Source organism: Zootoca vivipara, chromosome 14, assembly GCF_965207765.1.
Source record: "Zootoca vivipara chromosome 14, rZooViv2.hap1.1, whole genome shotgun sequence".
Lineage (NCBI taxonomy): Eukaryota > Metazoa > Chordata > Lepidosauria > Squamata > Lacertidae > Zootoca > Zootoca vivipara.
In genome coordinates this window covers 4,655,525-4,676,300 of record NC_142597.1, presented here as the reverse complement: position 1 = coordinate 4,676,300, position 20,776 = coordinate 4,655,525, and the positions used below count along the sequence as shown (strand labels likewise).

At 45.6% G+C, this 20,776-nt stretch overlaps 1 protein-coding gene across 2 annotated transcripts in view; it reads right to left on the bottom strand.

Annotated features, from left to right (window-relative positions):
- The window catches only part of DOCK5 (dedicator of cytokinesis 5), a 148,600-nt gene extending 138,302 nt beyond the window's left edge, over positions 1–10,298 (bottom strand). For both annotated transcript variants that reach the window (XM_035138774.3, XM_035138775.3), the window contains exon 1: positions 10,026–10,298. In XM_035138774.3, the coding sequence (XP_034994665.3) occupies positions 10,026–10,068 (43 nt within the window). In that variant the 5' untranslated portion in view covers positions 10,069–10,298. The remainder of the gene's footprint in view (positions 1–10,025) is intronic.
- Between the last annotated feature and the right edge of the window lie 10,478 nt (positions 10,299–20,776).

Genomic DNA, 20,776 nt, shown 5'->3' with positions numbered 1-20,776 from the left:
CCCCCCCCCATCCATACAACAAAGCCATCTCTTCCAAATGAGTCATCTCCAGCTACAGAAGACACAAGTTCAGCGTGTGCAGCCTTAACACACCCATTGGAAGGAGGTGGGGGTGGTTGCTTTTAGATAAGACAACATTGCATGTCATATGTATGTTGTAAACAGGTTAGGAACTGATACCAAGTCAATAGCACCCACATGCCAACCCTCTGGAATTGACAAGGGTTCAAAGAAAACGAAACTGCTTTGTTCATTAGCCTAAGCCTGGATGCTGTTGGACAACTGCTGGAAACAGCAAATTTAACTGCAGGGTTTAACCATTTGCTTTCGGAACCACAAGTGGCCCCAAATGAGTATAAAGATATGTCAACATTTTCTCTGCAGCCAATGCCACTACTAATAGCCTGATGCAATGTTCAACCGTGTTCCAAACCTTCCTTCCACAACATTTTTTAAAATGAATGTTTTACTAAAAGGGCACTGGTGTTAGTTAGACCCCAATTAAATAAATAGCAGGGCAGGGAGACATGGCGTATCCCAGGAAGTGTGGTATAAATGCCCACAACATACTGAAAATGTGTTTACAGCACAATAGGCTGCTTTATGCTTATGCTACAGTTAACTGTTCAGTACTTTTGGATTTTTTATATGCCTGTTGTCTTTGTCCATAGAGTTTTCTTGGCAGTGATACTGGAGTGGCTTGCCAATTCCTTCTCCAGGATCATGGCCACTGGTCCCATCACCTCCTGGCAAATAGAAGGGGAAGAAATGGAGGCAGTGAGAGGTTTTACTTTCTTGGGCTCCTTGATCACTGCAGATGGTGACAGCGGTCACGAAATTAAAAGACGCCTGCTTCTTGGGAGAAAAGCAATGACAAACCTAGACAGCATCTTAAAAAGCAGAGACATCACCTTGCCTACAAAGGTCCGTATAGTTAAAGCTATGGTTTTCCCAGTAGTGATGTATGGAAGTGAGAGCTGGACCATAAAGAAGGCTGATCGACGAAGAATTGATGCTTTTGAATTATGGTGCTGGAGGAGACTCTTGAGAGTCCCATGGACTGCAAGAAGATCAAACCTATCCATTCTTCAGGAAATCAGCCCTGAGTGCTCACTGGAAGGACAGATCGTGAAGCTGAGGCTCCAATACTTTGGCCACCTCATGAGAAGAGAAGAATCCTTGGAAAAGACCTTGATGTTGGGAAAGATGGAGGGCATTAGGAGAAGGGGACGACAGAGGACAAGATGGTTGGACAGTGTTCTTGAAGCTACGAACATGAGTTTGACCAAACTGCGGGAGGCAGTGGAAGACAGGAGTGCCTGGCGTGCTATGGTCCATGGGGTCACGAAGAGTCGGACACGACTAAACGACTAAACAACAACTTTTGGATTTTACTATTTTTGCATCCAGCGAGTTTTGAGCTGAAAGACAAAGGAAGGTCTCTCGGACCCCCACAGGAATTTACACCGCAAAGGATTACAGAACCCAGATAACATCACTGTAAAGCAGTCCCCCCCCCCCCCCGATGATAATGTGCTAATGAACTCCCCACGGTGCACAGTAATCCTTGTCAATTTCCGTTGTTGACATTCAACATACATATTATCAAATACTTCTTTTTGTAAAGGTAAAGGGTAAAGGGACCCCTGACCATTAGATCCAGTTGTGACCGACTCTGGGGTTGCGGCGCTCATCTCACATTATTGGCCGAGGGAGCTGGCGTACAGCTTCCAGGTCATGTGGCCAGCATGACAAAGCCACTTCTGGCGAACCAGAGCAGCACACGGAAACACCGTTTACCGTCCCACTGTAACGGTACCTGTTTATCTACTTGCACTTTGACGTGCTTTCAAACTGCTAGGTTGGCAGGAGCTGGGACCAAGCAACGGGAGCTCACCCCGCCGCAAGGATTCAAACTGCCGACCTTCTGATCGGCAAGCCCTAGGCTCTGTGGTTTAACCCACAGCGCCACCCGCATCCCTGTACCCTGTAATTAACTTGCAAACATAAGAAGCTACCTTATACCAAGTCAGACAGTTGTTCCATCTAGCTCAGTATTGTCTACACTGACTGGCAGCAGCTCTCTAGGGTTTTGAGGGGAGAGGAGAGCATCTGCAGCACTAGCTGGAGATGCTGTGGACTGAGCCTGGGACCTTCCGCATGCAGGGCACACACTCTTCCTTTAGGCTACCGTCCTCCCAATTAATAAAATGCTTTTTACCAGCATAGCAGCTTTATAGAGGTTATTCAAAAAATGCCCAGCTATCTGAGCATCTCTCTTGGAAAAGTCTCCATCCATAGAAGTATGAACTTATAAACAAGCTTGGGAAGGGCTATTTGTGCTGCTCCTGGCTTGTATCTGCAGGGAAGTTGGGCAAGTGGATGTATGATTTTCAATTCTCCATGGTCTTCATTTTACATTCTGTCCCGAAGAACAGATGTACTGTACAGAGTACTGTACAGAATAAGTACATTTGAAAGTGCCACAAAACACCCCACACTTCTCTAGCCCTGTCTGAGTCTGAAGGGTGCACATGTGCAGAATTTTATGTGTGCCTCTAAATTACACAGAAGTAGACCCTCAAGGGCATTTCCTTCTGGGCAACCTTCCAATGCCAGCGGTGGTGGATGGCAAAAGCGGGCAGAGAAACAAATGTGAATTCCGTATTTTTACAGTAGGCTAATTTTCACTCTCACTCATATTGTTCCATCCTCCACCAAGACAAACATCCATTCCAGGCAGGCACAAAACACAACAAGGGTTCAAAGTGGAACCAGCGAAGGATAAGACCTGGGGAGGGTGCTTTGAACGAGAGGGGGCGAGGGCCACATCCAACCCTACCATGCCAACCTTTGGATTCTCCCTCTGAGCACATATACCCATCGGACTTGACTCAAGGCAGTTTCAAATGTACTTATTCTGTACTCTTGATATCTGTGCCGAAGTACAAAATGTAAAACGTAGGATGCTGCTTTACACCAAGCCAGATTCTTTGTCTGTCTAGGCCGGCATTGCCATCTGACTGACAATGGATCTCCGGAGTCTCAGGCAGAGGTTGCTTTAGCTGAGATTCCTGCATGGCCAACTCTACAATTCTATTATTCTATACATTATGCTCTTAGCAAGGATGTGTGCATTCGGATTAATCACAACGCCTGGAGCATCCATGGATGTGTGAAATTCCACAAATATGCCATACTTTCCAGTGGAATCAGTTTATATATATTCAACATTATATCATCTGGTGATAACTCATCAAGGGATATGGGATGCTCCCAAACTGTAACTATTTTGCAAGTGTGATTCAATTGCCTATCAGCAAATTAGAGATGTGCTACTAAAGTGAATATGGTGCTATTGTGAAGCAAACCCACTTCAAAAAACAAAATAAAACCCTAAACTGTTTTTTTGGGGGGGGGGAACTGATGTGGGAATGGACTGGAAACTGTGGGAAACAGTGTTTTCAGGAGACATCAATATAACCCATCAACAACATGAAACAAAAGCCAAATGGAGGGTGGGGGACCCCCCAAAAAGCATGCTGCAACATTTTGTTGCAGGTCCTGCTTCTTCTTTCTCAGTGGAGATGCTTGCTGGAGACTGAACTTGGGAGGTTTTGTAGTGTATGCAAAGCATGCCCGTAGCCTACCTCAAACTGATGGAGGAGACCACTGCTGGGGGGGGGGGGAGACACCAAGCTACGTTAAGGAAGATGAGACCACACATGGGGAAGTGAGTTATCTGTACATGAAAACATCCATGTATATATGACTAATGTGAGAAGAGGAACTCGTAGATCAAGATGTGGGAGAACCCAAAGATTCCACAAAAGAGGGTCAGAAACATGCCTGTGAAGGCGAAAGGAAGGGAAGTGCATTTTTAAAAATGTTTTAAAAAACATTAGTGTGGGGCCATGCAGACTGCCACTAGAATAAAGAATGCTAGGGTGCTCAGTCAAGGCACGAAGGATTAGAAGAAGAAGCCTGTGAAGGCCAGTATATCCACTTCGAGAAAGTATTCCAAGCAGCTTCTGAATCGAAAAATAAAATACAGTACATCTAGAGAAGTTAGAAAGAGTAACACTATCACTGTGTTCAGGTGACTGCCTAAATTCACGAACTCTGTACTGTAGGTTGGTGGGGCAGATGGGCACACACAACCCCCACCCCAATGTGCCCATACTACGCATTACCCCAGACCTTCAGCCTTCAACCTTTCCCCATGCTGAGTGGGAAGGTCTGCAAGGGATATTTTTCTTGCGTCCCTCCACTTGATCAGGGACCTTAATAGAGTTTGCATATTCCAGCAAATGTCTGGACACATCTTGTCCACAAATGTGCTTGTACAAGTTGGTGTCCTGCAACAGAATTCAACGTTCTGAGGCTCTATGGCATTTCTTCTTCTCTTTCTCCTTCTTCTTCAAGTTTCTAGTTCTTATGGCTGAAGAGATAAGCTTGATAATGTGCAGGCTTGGCCTGGAGTAATATCAGGAACTATAAGGAGAGATGAGCATGAATCACGCTGGTCAGGAAATGAAATGTTTTGCATTCTGCCCTAACCATAATGGCAGCCACAAGCAGAGAGACTTATGCCAAACAAGCATATATGTGAAGTGATTTGCATCACTTGTTCAGATTACATAGACTGAGCTTTCCTGGGCACTGAGTAGGCCTGGGCGATGTACTAATACATCACCCAGGACTGGCATGATGGCCAGAGTGCAATGGCAGTTTCACCCGGTGGCATAACGCGAGTGAAACTGCCAGTGCTCCCGAGTCTCTCTGCACCCAGCGGCAGGGACAAGCAACTCTGGCCCGGGCTTGAAATTGAGTGGATGGGTGAAGGAGCATGGAGAATCAGGCGGGGGGGTGGTGGTGGTGGTGGTGAAGGAGTGGTGAGATCAGTTGGGTGCACACCAGAGCTCAGAGGAGAAATCGGCTCCTCAGGAAACCAGCTGCCCTGAGGGGAAGAGACTGGGGGCTGGGGAGGCTAGTGAGCAATGCAAAGCAGGGAGACAGCACTCATCCTTGCCCTCTTCTAGCTTGCTGTGTGTGTGTGTGTGTGTGTGTGTGTGTGTGTGTGTGTGTTGCATCCCCATCTCACAGTGTTTGCCTGGTGATACATCCCGATCTGCTCTGGCACCCAATGTGCAAAACCCTCCTATGGACAGGGCTGACATGTGCAAAGCAGACCCAACCAAGTAAGAAGCAAAGAGAGGCAACAGATCTTTTACCTGCAGGGAAGCCAAGTGCAATCCTGTATCAAGGAACTGGTCTTGCAGAGCAAGGATGCACAACAGCACATTTCTAACTGTCAAGGTAAAGGTAAAGGGGCCCCTGACCATCAGGTCCAGTCGTGTCCGACTCTGGGGTTGTGGCGCTCATCTCGCTCTATAGGCCGAGGGAGTCAGCGTTTGTCCGCAGACAGCTTCCAGGTCAAGTGGCCAGCATGACAAACCTGCTTCTGGCAAACCAGAGCAGCGCACAGAAACGCCATTTACCTTCCCGCCGGGGCGGTCCCTATTTATCTACTTGCACTTTGATGTGCTTTCGAACTGCTAGGTGGGCAGGAGCTGGGACCGAGCAACGGGAGCTCACCCCGTTGCAGGAATTCAAACCGCCGACCTTCTGATCAGCAAGCCCTAGACTCTCTGCTTTAACCCACAGCGCCACCCTGGGTCCTATTTCTAACTGTAAGTCCTACTGAATTCAATGGGGCTTACTCCCAAGTAAGAGAGTACAATTGCAGCCTGAGTACAGTTCCAGCTCATGTCACTTTCACCAGCCCTAAGTGATCAGCCTTAAGTATGTTCTGTCCTTTTTCTACATTATCTGCACAAAAGTTTGCATTTAAATACATATTTTGAATATATTTTATCTCAAAATATTGGGTTGTGTCAAATGCTAATCATTCTAAGAGCAAACCCACTGAATTCAACAGACTTGGCTAATTTACAGTTTACTCTAAGTAGAAGTTAGTTGGATACAACCAACTATGTCAAAATAATAAAACACCTCAATGTTTTGCATTGTATTTTATCTTACAGGCCACATTATTAAAAACATTATGTGGTCAATAGCTTTGAGACAAGAACTGCACCTCACTGCTCAGAACAGTGCAGAATCAGACAGACTACTATGTTCTAATCTGGGCATTAGTACAGTTTGTATCGCAAAGATCAAATTCCTCCAGTGTCCCTAGCAGAGAGAGAAGGTAAAGTCCAGGGGTTTCCAAAGCACAACATCTCACATCATCAGTGGGGTAGGAAGAAACTGGAATCTTGCTTGGAGTTCAAGTGGGCAGTTAAGGAATTTCACTCTTCTGTTGCACCAGAAAGAGAGAGCCAGCAATCAAGGACAAGCAACAAACACCCCTTGACTCAAGATGATCCTGGCAGGCCTGACAATAGTATGCAGCAAGATTTCTTCTCAATGAGAACCTGAACATAGGCTGGATCAAGATCCCATCTAGACCAGCATCCAATTTCCAGCAATGGCCACTCAAACACTTTTGGGAAGCCCATAAGCAAAACATGAAGGCAACACACCTACTTGCTATAGCCCATCACATGATATTCAGAGGTATACTGCCTCTGTCCTTGGAGGTTCTGCTTAGCTTCCATGGAAAATAGCCGTTGATAGACTTGCCCACTACGAATTCATCTAACTCCCAATCAAAGGCATCAAACTGAATTCCCTAGATTGTGCATAAAGATGTATTTCTTTCTGTTTGCCCTCCATTTCATTGGATGCCTCAAAGTTCCAGCAACATCCCAAGTCCATCTATTCCTTACATTCAGGTTGTGAGTAATGTTGGTTATGTAGCCAAAATGGTACTATTCCACACAAAAGAGGAAGGCTTCAGTAGACTTCAGGGAACCCAGAAGGTTTGCACAAGTAAAAAAAAACCTTTTAAGAGGGAGAGGTAACTGCCCAATTGGGACTAAAAGTTCAGAACATTTACTTAATACAGTCGTACTTTGGATCCCGAACGCCATGGAACTCAGACGGTTTGACTCCTGAACGGAACTGACTGTTCTGGTTTGTAAACGTTCTTTTGGAACCCGAACATCCGACAGGGCTTCTGATTGGCTGCAGGAGCTTCCTACAGCCAATCAGAAGCCGCAATTTGGTTTTCGAACGTTTTGGAAGTTGAATGGACTTCCAGAACAGATTCCGTTCGACATCCAAGGTATGAATGTACAGTACTAAATTACTTTAAAGGACCAAGGACAGGAAGTTGGAGAGGGCAATGGAATGGAATAAGCTGGAATTCTGAACAGGGAGAACTTCAAGCTGCAACATTTTGTTGCAGCTCCTCCTTGTCCTTTTTTATTTATTTTTTAAAACTCACTTATGAATCTTCCCTCCTGTCAATGTTTCTGCCCACCCTCCTGCAACCTGGTGCTCACCAGAAATTTAAGACCACAACTCCCAGCCTTGAGCTGGCTGGGGCTGGTGGGAGCTGTAAAACAGAACACCTGAAAGGCACCAGGATGAGGAAGGCTCCTTCAGCCTTCCTTCCAGGTAACGCGCTCCAACTGATGGGTCTGTTTTGCTTGCCCTTTCCCAGCTCAAAGACATCCTTTCCCAGCTCAAAGACATCCTTTCCGAGATAAGGTGACCAGACCAGAACTGAAAATAAAATCATTTTTAAAAAAGGTTTGGGGAACCTCTAGCATAGGTGTTGATTGGTAACTAGGCCTCAAACTTAATGGTCTTATGACTTCACTCATATCAAAATGGGTTGAGCCATCCCTACTCCTTCTCCCCAAGTGGCACCCTGGATTTCTACCCTGATGACACCCCTGGTGGGGGCTTAAAAGGCAAAATAAGGGGAGTCAAAGGAAAACACAGTGCTGGAAGCATAGAATAAAACTGAAAGTTGAAACAAAAGGATGCCGTTTTGCAGTGACATGAGAGCAGCAATCTTTGGGGGAAGATAGGAAGGAAGAGGCATTGTTGAAGAGGTTGCACTTCTATTCCAGCTTTCCACAGGACCTCAAGGAACCATACACAACTCTCCCCCTCACCCTTTTATAATTCTTACAACCCAGGCCAACTTCACCTAGCAAGCTTTGTGGCCAGGCCAGCATTTGAACTCAAGTCTCTCCAGTCTAAATCCAGTGCTCTAACCCCAAGACCCAGTGAACAGGAAGAGAAGTAGGACTTGATTTTGGTCAGGGTCCCGCTTAGCCCCCACCACCTGTTTACAGTTTAAGCACTCTGCACTAGAACATGTGAAGTGTCTCTGAGCACATACAAAGCGCCTTACTGAGCAACCTCAACCAACTCTTACACCATTGAGAATAGAGGGAAACACTTGGGTCACAATGGATTTTTCTTAAGGCAGGAATCTGGGGCTCTCCAGATGCTGTTGAACTCCAACTCCCAGCCAGCACAGGGCTGATGGGAGTTGGAGTCCAACAACATGTGGAGTGCCACAGACATTAGTCTTCACCGGGCATAAAAGGCCCACCACTAGGCATCACAGCCTGACCGAGGGTTAGTCACAAGAATGCATCAATATATTGTACAAATCAGTATTTCCCCAGTTGTTGCTGGACTACAACTCCCATCATCCCTAGCTAGGACCAGTGGTCAGGGATGTTGGGGGGGGGGGTTAGTCCAACATCAGCTGGAGACCCAAGTTTGAGACACACTGGTATAAATAGAGATATTCAGAAATGGGCACACAGGTGGATGTCTACTTTTAATGAGGGGGCTGGCGCAGTGCCAATTCTGTTGTGATTGTAAGTTTCTAAGAAATTGTGTGTGTATTTATACACGTGCTGTATACAGTACATTTTTAACTCTATTAATGCTTAATTGTTTTTAATGATTTCTCCCATATGTTTTTAGCTGTTCTTATTTTATCTGTAAACTGCTTTGAGGGCAAAGGTATTATTGATGATGATGATAATGCAAGTCCCAGATCTGAAAAAGGTGTCATTTTTCTAGAAAAAGAGGTGCCGGAACTCCCCATGAACGCCTCCCTTGTTCTCTTATAATGGCAATGGCGCCCACTTGAGAGGTGCCGGAACTGAGTTCTGGTGAGTTCTGGCTGAAAAAAATGCCCTTGTTCCAAGACAGTTTAACTTGGAAAGGATGACTTCTATGGAAAAGACCCATAAGCAGACCATCAAAGCAGAAAGGGCCAGAATGACTTTTGTTAGAACAAGTTACAGGTAGGTAGCCGTGTTGGTCTGCCGTAGTCGAAACAAAATAATAAAAAAATTCCTTCCAGTAGCACCTTAGAGATCAACTAAGTTTGTCATTGGTGTGCATGCACACTTCTGAAGAACATGCTGGCTTACACCCCCACCCCCACCCCCAGGGCACTGCCCTCCAAGTCAATTCATTCAGAGGAGCTAAATGCTTCCTTATTCCACATTTACAACCCTCCAGCAGCGTGAATCAGAGGTCCCTTTGGGTGTGGAGCAGAGGGAATCCACCCACCTCTCTCTCCCCATCCAGGCGGGATGACAGATCAGAAAAAGGTGTTAATGGGTAACCAATCAGCTTAAAGGATCTTGAATGCTCTCCTCCAGAAACTTTAAAAGAAGAAAAGGGGGTGTGGAGAGAGAAGGAAGAAGAAAGCTTTATTCCTCCCGAGTTAAAGAGCCATGGTGGAGTTAACGTTTCCCCAAACGCTCTGCGATCCTAAACACGCTTTCTCTGGGAGTAAGGCCCATTGAACTCAATGGGTGGTGTTTTTGAGCCGACCAGCGTAGAAAAATGTAACCATTCACACAACCGAGGGGGGGGGTATCTGATCTGAGACGGTTGTTTGGGGGTGGGGGAGCTCTGCCGTAGGATGGGCTTACCAAGGTCGAGGAGAGCGGGAAATACTGGGAAGGAAACTCAGCAAGCAAGCAGAGGGTTAATTAAGATGATGCTGGCCGCGTCCCCACGACCCGGGCCAAGGAAGAAGAGGCAGGCGGCACGCGTGTTGTTGCACGTGGGAACCGCAAGTACAGTAAGGGGAGGGGGGGAGAGAAATCCCTCTGCCTGCGATCACTCACCGACACCGTACTTCTCGCGCTTGGTAGGGATCCAGCGGGCCATGGCGGAGGGATCCCCTCCCCGCTTGCTTGCTTGCTCGCTCGCTCGCTCTCTGCCTCTTCCCCGCTCGCCCGCAGGCGGTTCCAAGTCAGCCCCCTCCGGCCTGCGGGGCTCCCGGCTCCGCCGCCGCCGCCATGCTCAGGGGCGGGATCCGGCCCGCGGCGCTGCCCTCTCCGCCACTGAACTGCCCTCCAGCAGCCGCCGGGCGCCGCCGTCGAGGGAGGAACTTTCCTGCCCTGCTGCGTCCGGGCGGCCCTTGGGTGCAGCAGCAGCGCCGCCGCCGCCGAGTCAGAGCGCAGGGGCGGGAACTCGCCGCCGCCGCCGCCGCCGGGAGGGATCACCTGCTCCGCCCTGCTGCCCGCGACGGGGAAGGGCGGGCGGGCGGGCAGCCTCCACCCCCCACCCCCCACCCCCGGGCTTCCTCGGGAAGAAGGATCCCAGTCCTACGGCATCCCGGCAGTCAGCTTCGGAATGGGACTTACTCCCAGGAAAGCGCTCGCGAGGAGAGCAGCCTTACCTGGATTCCGGCAAAGGCTGAGTTTCCAGGACTTCCAAGGAAGGGAGTTTGCCTTCCCATGCAAATGGCAGGGAGGTAAAGGGTGGAAGCTGCCCCCTCCCACCGCCTCGGTTCCCATCTGGATCAGCCTGACTTCGATTTACTTTTAAAAGAAAAATGACTTGGATGGTGTAATGTCTAGTTTGGCCCTTAGGAGGGCAGCTATGTGTGTTATGTGCCTTCAGCTCTACTGTACCAACTTACCGTACTTGGGAATAAGCCCCATGGAACTCAGTAGGGCTGACTTGAGTAGACCTCTACAATTCCATGATTGCATTAATAGATAAGGGTGGGATTGCACTACTGTAACCCCCTGCCTGTGTGCTGTAGTTTTGCTGATTCATTCATTTATTTGTGCGCCGCTTCTGCCATGCTCATAGCGGCTTGCAACAAACAGGAATGCATTTCAAAGACTACAAAAACAAGAATGCATTTCAGACAAACACTACAAAAGCAATCTTATAATAACATAGCAATGCAATACCGGTAGCAACACAACATACAAAAAAAACCACATTCCAATATATATATAACAAGATTACATAAACAACATGCAGCATCCAATGGTAAAAATAACAAGGGAGCGTCACAGTTTCACATTCGTCCTAGAAATACTCACAATCCTTAGACAAAGGATTATAGCTGGGGAAACTTCCGCAGAGCAGCTTGCAAATCCACAGAAATAATGCAGCCCCTGCCCTCAGGCTTACAGTATAAAAAGACCCAACAAGTAAGGAAAAATGGGTGAGGAGGGAAAAGGAAAACAAGCCAACTCTGTGAAGGGAAGAAGGGCCTAGCCTTGCTGGTGAGAGCAGGAGCGAGATAGAATGGTAGTTCTGTGTGGTCTACTGTTTCCTTTCCTCTTCTAAAGAGAAGAAAAGCCAGTCCTAATAATAATAATAATAATAATAATAATAATAATAATAATAATAATAATAATATAAAATAAATAAATAATACAGTAATAATAATTGTACCCCACCCATCTGACTGGGTTGCCCCAGCTTTCTTCATTTCAGCTGCCCGAGTTAGGCTAAAGAAGTCATTTTGCAGCGGCCGTTTTTAAACAATTGGGAGTCGGAAATCCGTACTGATCTACTGTACTGCCAATCACCTAAAGATCTACCAGAGGATCCTGATCTAATTTATGCACAGCGATTGATATGCACAATCCAACTGTTAAGCTGAGAGACATAAATTCAAGAGAATAGATTGAGAGGCCTGGCTTGCTAATGATGAATAAACATGGGCCAGTGCTTTAAAGAGAAGGGAAATGCTTTACCCAGGAGGACCCAGGATGGCGACATTCAAGTCATTCTGTAAAATGCTGTTGCCAGCCTTTCTTGCTGTGTGGTGCTGCTTTGTTTCCAGGCAGGGTTTTAAAGAAATGAAGGGAAAGCCGTGGCTTCCTCACAACCAGCAGAAGCTTCTATATCCCTCTCACTAAGCCAAACATGGTTGTGCATTTTAGTGAATACAAGTGGAACCTGTAACAAAATGTTGCAGTGTGGAATGTTCCTGTTCAGGGTTACAGCCCCAGCCTATCCCAGTCTTCCTCCTGCATTCTTTCCTGTTTTCTTTTAATTCTTGCTGTCAGTGAGCATTATGTGCCCACTGAGCATGCTCAGTTGTCCTTGGGCTGGAAGAGTAAAACAAATGATCGTTCCTCTACAGCCTAATGGTACATTCCAGAATTCTACTGCCTCCTCCTCCTGCTTATCTTGTAGCTCGCTCTTCGACTTAATCAAGACATGTAGAATCAAGACATGATCAAGTGCTAGAATCCTGCGATAAAGCAATCCACTTCAGGTTGCAGGTGAGGGATGCCAGTTTTGAAGGCTGCTCAAGAACAATTAAAACCTCCCTTCACATTATAAATAGACACACAAAGCAGGGGACAGGCTCCAGCTTAGCTCATTCCTTGAGGTGCTACTTTTCTCCTTGCAGAGAAGCTTTCAAAAATGAGCTTCCATAACCTCCACAGCAGGCTTCCTCAAACTCGGCCCTCCAGATGTTTTTGGCCTACAAGTCCCATGATCCGTAGCTAGCAGGACCAGTGGTCAGGGATGATGGGAATTGTAGTCTCAAAACATCTGGAGGGCCGAGTTTGAGGAAGGCTGCTCCACAGCTTCCACATCACCAGGATTTGGCCCCAACTCTATTTCACTGCATAAGTAGATCTGGCCTTCCTTCTGAAGAAACACTCTTAGGATTCTTTAAACAAATATGCACTGCACCTTTAAAGGTATGAGTTCTAACCAACACCTGGTCAGCAGTGTTGGGAAAATGTAGCTCAAGGGTTCCTTGCATGCACAAGGTGTTAGTCACCCTGTTCTGGCTGGGATCCTGCAATGATACGCCCAGTTTCTATTCAAACAGGCCAACTTTTTCCTGCAATTCTGCCTTATGCTTCTTCTCCAAAGCTGCCCTGAGCATACTTTGTGTGCTGGCTGGCTGTACTTGAGTCAAATATACATAAAAGGCTTTCTTTAAAAAGCCAAAAACAAAATGCAGCATGTCCAGACCAGTGTAGTTTAATGAAGAGTTCAAAATAGGTTGCAATTCCTATGTTCCGTCCCTTACTCCTTTGCCAGAACAAAGTAAGACAGCCAATGAGAAGGACTCTAGTATTGTGTGATGCTGTTCTCCAGCCAAACAAGGGATACAAAAATGCCTATGGGGAAGAGTGCATTGGTAAAGGTCAGCATAAATCACCAGTGCTCGGAGATCTCACTGGTTACCAATTTGCTGCTGAGCCAAGTTCAAGGTGTTTCTTAACAACTTGGGACTGGTTTACCTATAAGATCACCTTACCTCGTATTTGCCCACTCAACCACTGTGATCAGTGGAATTGGCACTACTATGGGCGTCAGATAATTCCTGCTCCACATTTGTAAGTGCTCCATCATTTAGTGTGGCAGCCTTTATACAGTACTTTGGAACTCCCTGCCTATTGATACCAAGCAGGCACCGTCACTGTATTCTTTTCGGTGCCTGCTGGAAACATTTCTGTTTAAACAAGCCTGCCTAGATATTTAGAAAGTTGATGGGAGTTTTAATTTGTGGTTGTGTTAACACTTTGTAGACTTTAAGTTACTGCTGTAAATTATTGCTATAGTGTTAATTTATAGTTTTATCTTTTTTTGTAAACAGTTTGGAGTTGTCGTCCCCCCCCCCCAAACTGAGCAGTGTATACATTTTATGAGATAAATAAAAAGGGGAAGGGAAATGCTTGCAAAATTTGCACAGAACTGAGAAAATTTGCATGAATGTTAAAGTGGCATGATAGTGCTTTTTTTGGGGTGTTCTGGATTGGACCCACCAGCTGGAATAAATTCCCCACTCCAGTTTAAAAGTGTTGAAGCAAATGGAAAGGCAACTCAGCAGAAAGTAATTTAAAACAAGCAAACACCTAGAGCAGTTGTTCTTTTGTAGTGAGCATTTTAGAACCATAGACTCAAAAGGTGGTAGGTCATCTTCAAAAAGACCGAACATCAAAAGCAAAGCCATACACTTTGATAGAAAAATAGATATAAAAGGAGAGTGTTATAATAAAAGCAATCAGTAGATTGTGGTTTTGTTAGGTCACATCCACACTGTCCCTTTAACACACATTCAGATCTTTCTCCAAACTGCAGTTGCCAGGATTCTTTGGGGGAAGCTACAACTGTTCCAAGTGCCTCTATTTCCCAGGGAGAGCTTCTGATTTGATCCTGGAATGCCCCCGTTTCCCCTGCCAGTGCTGCCACCATGGAACTGGAGGAGGAGGGGCAGCCAGTGCTTGCTCTCAGCGGTGGCAATGGTGGCTGTGCAGGAGCCCCCTGTTGCCTCTCCATTGCCTCTCCATGGCCACTGCTGCCGGCCTCCTCCCTTAGGCAGCTTGTAGCAGCTGCTGGAGAGCAGCTGAGGAGGAGGAGAGCTGCTGCAGGCAGGGCAATGCTGCCCTGGGCAGGAAGAAAGGGGGAGCGGAGCACAAACCAAGGCTTTGTGCATCCACATCTAAGCTTGCCCCTTTCTAAAATGTATTTATTGGTGTGTGTTTTTGTAAATCTACCAAAGAATAAAATCAAATCAGAATCAATGGGTTTTCTCAGGATGGTGGAGGGTGTGTGTACTGTAGCCATGTGGGAAATGCTCAAGGGGTGTGTGACAAAAATGTGGGGTTGAGGAGGGTCAGTTGCAGGGGTGGGGAGTGGGAAATATCCCTATTTTCATTTGAGGAATGTTGTAGAGTATGCTATAATTAGCTTTATATGTAGCTGTGATTTTACAAGGGGGTCACATCCTTCCAGAACACAGCGTAAGTAAGAATGAGCAAGAAGCTGCAGAGCCAGACTCCTGTAAGCACAAAGTATTAGTGGAAGTCAATGCTAAATAAAGTGACCATTCTGCGTCACAACATAATTTAATTTATTTCTATATTGCCCTTCCTCCCATGGGAACCCAGGGCAATGCTCTGCATAAAAATACAATCTATGCAATAAAAACATTCTTTGAAAATACATTTCTAAAGCTAAAATCACAAAGCAATACCAACTGCTGAAATTTTAGTTGACATCCATGTCTCAAAGGCAAAGAAATAGGTCTCCAATTTGTGTCTGAACACCGTCATTTTTGGGGGCACAAAGATGGACTGCGTCACCTGTGAGGAGAACCTGTAGTCCTCCAGACTAACTCCCACCAGTTCCAGTCAGTATGGTCAAGGGCCAAGAAAGATGAGATTCATAGTCGAACAACGTCTAGAGGGCACCAGGTTGGGGAAGGCTACTATATAATCTTGGTGTTCATCCCTAGATATGTGGAATGTCAGGATTCCACATCCTATCACATGTTGAGCTGTTAACCAAACAAATACTTTCTCTCTCTTTTTAAATACACAAAAATAAGCCAATTTATGACCAGTGGAACGTGCAAGAATTTTTGGGGGCAGCTTGAGGAGTGGCAGAAGAGATGAATCTCATGCCCCCCTGTGGCTGCAGCAGAGAGTGCAGAAACTACTAAAAACACAAAAATTCTGAAGGACAGTTAACTGACAAAGTGGTCTCTAGTCCATGGAAGCTTGCCCTGTAACCAATGTATCATCAACCTTCAATGAACTCTGGTGGGTTTTTGCAAAAACCTTCTGGACAATAATTCTTGTTGGCTAAATCTGCTTTATTCATCTTTATTCAACCCTATTTATCTTTTTTTCATTTCATTCTTATGAAACGGAATCATAACAGTCTTATTAGCAGAGGTGGATTAATTATCTCAAAAGCTGAGCGGCTGAGAACACTGGCGGTGGAGGCAACCATGCCAAGGTTAAATCGCAGCTGGAGTTCTTTGCAAGCAGACCTGGTGTCAGCTTGTGGCATGCTTGAGCAGCTGCTGGGATCTTAGTGCCCTGGTAGGGCCCTAGGAAGGTAAGAGGCTGTGGCTCAGTGGTAGAGCACCCGCTTTGCATGCACAAAGTCCCAGGGTCAATCCCCAGCATCTCCATGTAGAGAGAGAATATTGTAGATATACCATTAGTTCATCAAGCTCGGTATTAAGTACCCATAAAGCTCAGTATAAGGCTGCTTCCCATGTTACCATTGCTGACCCCCTTTAAAAAAACACGTTTCCAGTGCTCCCAGTGAGTTCTGGGAAGGTGGAGCCGAGGGTTGTTGTTTGTTGTTGTTTAGTCGTTTAGTCGTGTCCGACTCTTCGTGACCCCATGGACCATAGCACACCAGGCACTTCTGTCTTGCACTGCCTCCCGCAGTTTGGTCAAACTCATGTTCGTAGCTTCGAGAACACTGTCCAACCATCTCGTCCTCTGTCGTCCCCTTCTCCTAGTGCCCTCAATCTTTCCCAACATTTCTTTTCCAGGGAGTCTTCTCTTCTCATGAGATGGCCCAAGTATTGGAGCCTCAGCTTCACGATCTGTCCTTCCAGTGAGCACTCAGGGCTGATTTCCTTCAGAAAGGAGCCGAGGGAGTCACATTTAAATCCCCAATCATTGCTATGGCTGTTGGCTAATGCAAATAAAGTTTGTTTATTTACTACCCCCCCCCAACCCCTGATATATCACTCAATGGCATTGTTGAAAATAAAAATAGTAGTTTGCTCAGATTCAGCTGGTGATGCTCAGCTCTGCTTGCTGGCACCCACCGACGTAGGAGGGGAGCCTGCCACCACCCCAGATCTGAAGGTGAGCTTGCTTACATTCACACTCTGGAATGATACATGTGTAATCAATCATGCACGTGCAAATCAATGTGGGAAGCATTAAACTTTATTTCTGTGAACTGGGGTTTGGCTTCCGACCCTGAGTCAAATTGTTTTTCCAAAGTGCGAAATCACAGTCAAAACCAAATCCTGTGGTTGGTGCGCAACCCTAACATAAATGGGTCCTTATGGAGGGGGGGCTTCCATGAAATGTTGATTAGAAAATACTGGTGGGTATGTTGCACCCATAGCAGTAGATGATTAGGCAACTGAGGATGCAATTCCAACCCCACTTACTTGGGATTAAGTCCCATTGAATTCAATATGACTTGCTTCGGAGCAGAAATAATCAGGCTTGCACTGTAAATCGTGACAAACAATGTCTCTGTTTCTCTGCAGAATTGCTCTGCACATCTACAGAGTGTCTGAATATGAGTCAGAGATTATAGTGCCTCTCTCTCCCTAGTGAAGACAAATGCCTGATCATAAGACAAACTATGCAAGTGTTGAATTATCTGTGGACTCTAGTCATTCTTCATGTCTGAAGCAAGGCAGTAGCAGCGTGTCATAAAGTGCTAAATTCTGCAATGAAATGGCAGCTCCCTGCCCATATTTCCTCCTTTATTCCTTTCTGTATCTACATCCCACCCCTGAAGAGTTATGACTTTAGTTCAGGCTTGCAGGGAAATAAAGCTTTATTTCATAACAAGGATGAACGTGGCCTGAATATAACATGGAAATACAGAAGCTCCATTAAGTGATGCCATCGTGGGATATGATTTAAAATACTAACCCTACAGGCGCAGATGATGAATGTTTTGTGACACAAACTTCAGGTTCTAAGTTTTTGAGGCCAAGTATTACCTCCTAAGGAGGTAGAGGTGTTAGGAACCTGGAGTGGATCTTAACACAGGAAAGAAACGCTATAAATAAGTCAGAAATTAGATCGTTTTAACAAAATAAAAAAAACTTGCTATGAGAAATGTCGTTGTAAACAATTCCTGCTCTCTGGCGCCATCTGGTGTTGCATGTTTAAAACGGATTCAATTCGTTGTCTCTTTCCTTAATGTAGCTGAATCCCAGGATTAAGAGCACGAAATAGGCACATAAAAGGCTCACCCTCCTCAACCTAATTGCGCTCACCAATACAACTTAGTCTTTGTTTCAGCTTCATTCATTGCTTACAAACTTATGTTGCCGCCCTGTGCAAAAGCAGGGCAGGCAGATATTTAAAAGGTAGAATTCTCATCACTGCAGTTTCCATGTTAGGAAACACTTACGGTAAGATATGGGAGACAAGAGGGCCTTTTTCATGCCAAGGGCCACATCTAGTTACAGCTGCAACTTTTCAACCAACGACTGCAACTACAGTATACCTCTTTTGCATTGGTGTGATTGGCAACAGTGACAGTGGTTGGCTGCAGGGAAAGGGACGTTGCTGTTAGACTCCAATTCCATTATGGCCAGTGGTTGGGGATCATAGGTGTTGTAGTCCAACATCCGGAGTGTCACAGCTTTCCATCCCTAATTTGCTGTGATAGTAAATATCTCCATGGCTTTAATTAATTAGCATTCATTTGTTATTTGTTATATATATTTAATGACCTAACCTTCATTATACAATCTCAGAGTGGGGTACATACAAAATCAGTATAACATCTGAAAACATAAACTATCAATTGAAAAAAAACAATTAAAACTGATAAATTGATAAAGCAATCAACAGCAGCAGCTAACTTGGGGGGGGGAGGTTGCTCATTTCATGTTTATCCTCTATCCCCAAAGTCACAGCTGCTTGAAGCTGACCCAAAAGTTGGCAGTGCTCTACAGGGTGCAGGTTTATCACCACTGCAGCTGTTAAAAGTTGTTGCCAAAAGTGTTTCTGCCCATAGCTGCCAAGTTATCCCTTTTTAAAAGGGATTTTCCCTTATGCTGAATAGGCTTCCTCGCGAGAAAAGGGAAAACTTGGCAGCTATGTTTCTGCCTCATATTTGATTTAGAGGTCAGGCTTATCCCTCATGAAAGAGTTATTGTTATCCTCAAAATATGTTAGGATTGGCTATAAAAAGACATTGGAAGAAGGCTATGTAGCCAATTTCTTTCTCTTCTATTCTCCATCATATCCCTTTGAGTGTTACTAACAATTTTAAAAAAGTTTAAAAGATACATAAACTGACCTGGGAAAGAGAAAGAGCTGTATTACTTGACCTTAGAGATGTCACAGGTACTAGCCAATAGCCCAGAGAGAACTCACAACACAACATAAGAAGAGCTTACTGGATCAGGCCAGGGGCTTATTTAGTCCAGCATCCTGTTCTCACAGTGGCAGACCAGATGCCTCAGTGGGAAGCCCACAAGCAGGACCTGTGTGCCATAGTGCTCCCCCCTCCTGCAGTTTCCAGCAACTGGTAGTCTGAAGAAAACTGCCTCCAACAGTGGGGGCAGAACACAGCCATCAGGTGAGCAATGGAAACACTATCTTTGGGGCAGTTGGTGGTGATGGGCTGCTGTTCTTCCCATCAGCAAGATACTGAAGACTGCATCTATTCATTTTTGGATGTGGGCAAAAATCAACAATCCAAGAAAGATGCATTTCTTTCCCTCTTACCCTCATTGCATGAGCTAAAACCAATTATCTAAAAAGGCCCTCATTTTACAGGGGTGGAAGCAACATGGAGAACAAGACATCAGTATTGACTCAGCCAACTGCATTTATCTAATAAATGCCCTCATTATAAAACATATATTTATTTACTTCTTGTTTAGGCTGCTTCCTTATTGCCTTCATCTCTCTTTTGGGGGGGGGGGATGAGTCTTCTATTGATTGCACATTGAACCTCTTGGCCATCTTTATTTAGCTCAATAAAGTCAACAGCCTTTCTTGCCAAAGTCTAAGCAGAAACAGATGCATTGGGAATTTTCCAAGAGACATAGCTGTAGAATCAATGTCTTTTACCCACCAAGAGTACAAGTTAAGAAGCAGAAATGTCCATACTTGGGCTTAACCAATGCTCTTCCATCAAGTCTCCATTATAACAGTGCTGCGTTTGACCTCATAACTTGGGACCAGAGCACAGAGCTTCACACATCTCCACATGTACCTGGCCATGTACAGTCGTACCTCGGAAGTTCGGTTCGACTTCCAAAATGTTCAGAAACCAAAGTGCGGCTTCTGATCGGCTGCAGGAAGCTCTTGCAGCCAATCAGAAACAGTGGAAGCCACGTCAGATGTTCGGGTTCCAAAGAACATTCGCAAACTAGAACAGGTTTGTGGCATTTGGGAGCCAAAACGTTTGACTTGCAAGGTGTTTGGGATCCAAGGTACAACTGTACTCAGATTTGACTTCTTCCACCATCTGTGGTACAGAGGTTGGCTAGCAGGTTTTGCAAGCTTGTAAAGAAAAGCTTTTTGTAAACAGCACCAATTGGTTAACATCTGAGAAGTCGCATAGAAACTCCCATCCTTCCATCCACAAGGACTCTTGCAAATTTTTCATATAAAGACAAGAATGAACATATCAATGAATGTATACATTGATTGTTATTATCATTATTTATTTAAAAGACAGAAGGATTTCTGGTTGATCGTGGAGCCGCCATCAGTTGAAGGTCCATTCGGTGGAGCGGACCTTGGCGCGTCAGGGATGGGGGAAACTGCTCCAGCACAGCGGACCCCCTAAAGAACCCCAAATTGAGCATTTTGAAGGCATGGTCATCTGGCGGGCGCAAAAAGCGGGCTCCTCCCTCCCCGGTAAGGTTCTGTTTTGAGCCCCTGAGAGCAAGGGAGTCAGAACCCCAGCGCATCAGATAAAGACGCTTCCCCTGACAGTGCGAAGCTGCAAGACTTCTTCCAAAGCAACTTTTAAATTTGAGGACTGCACCATGAGTAATCTGAATACAGTGATGCCTCGCAAGATGAAAGTAATTCGTTCCGCGAGTCGCTTCATCTTGCAATATTTTCGTCTT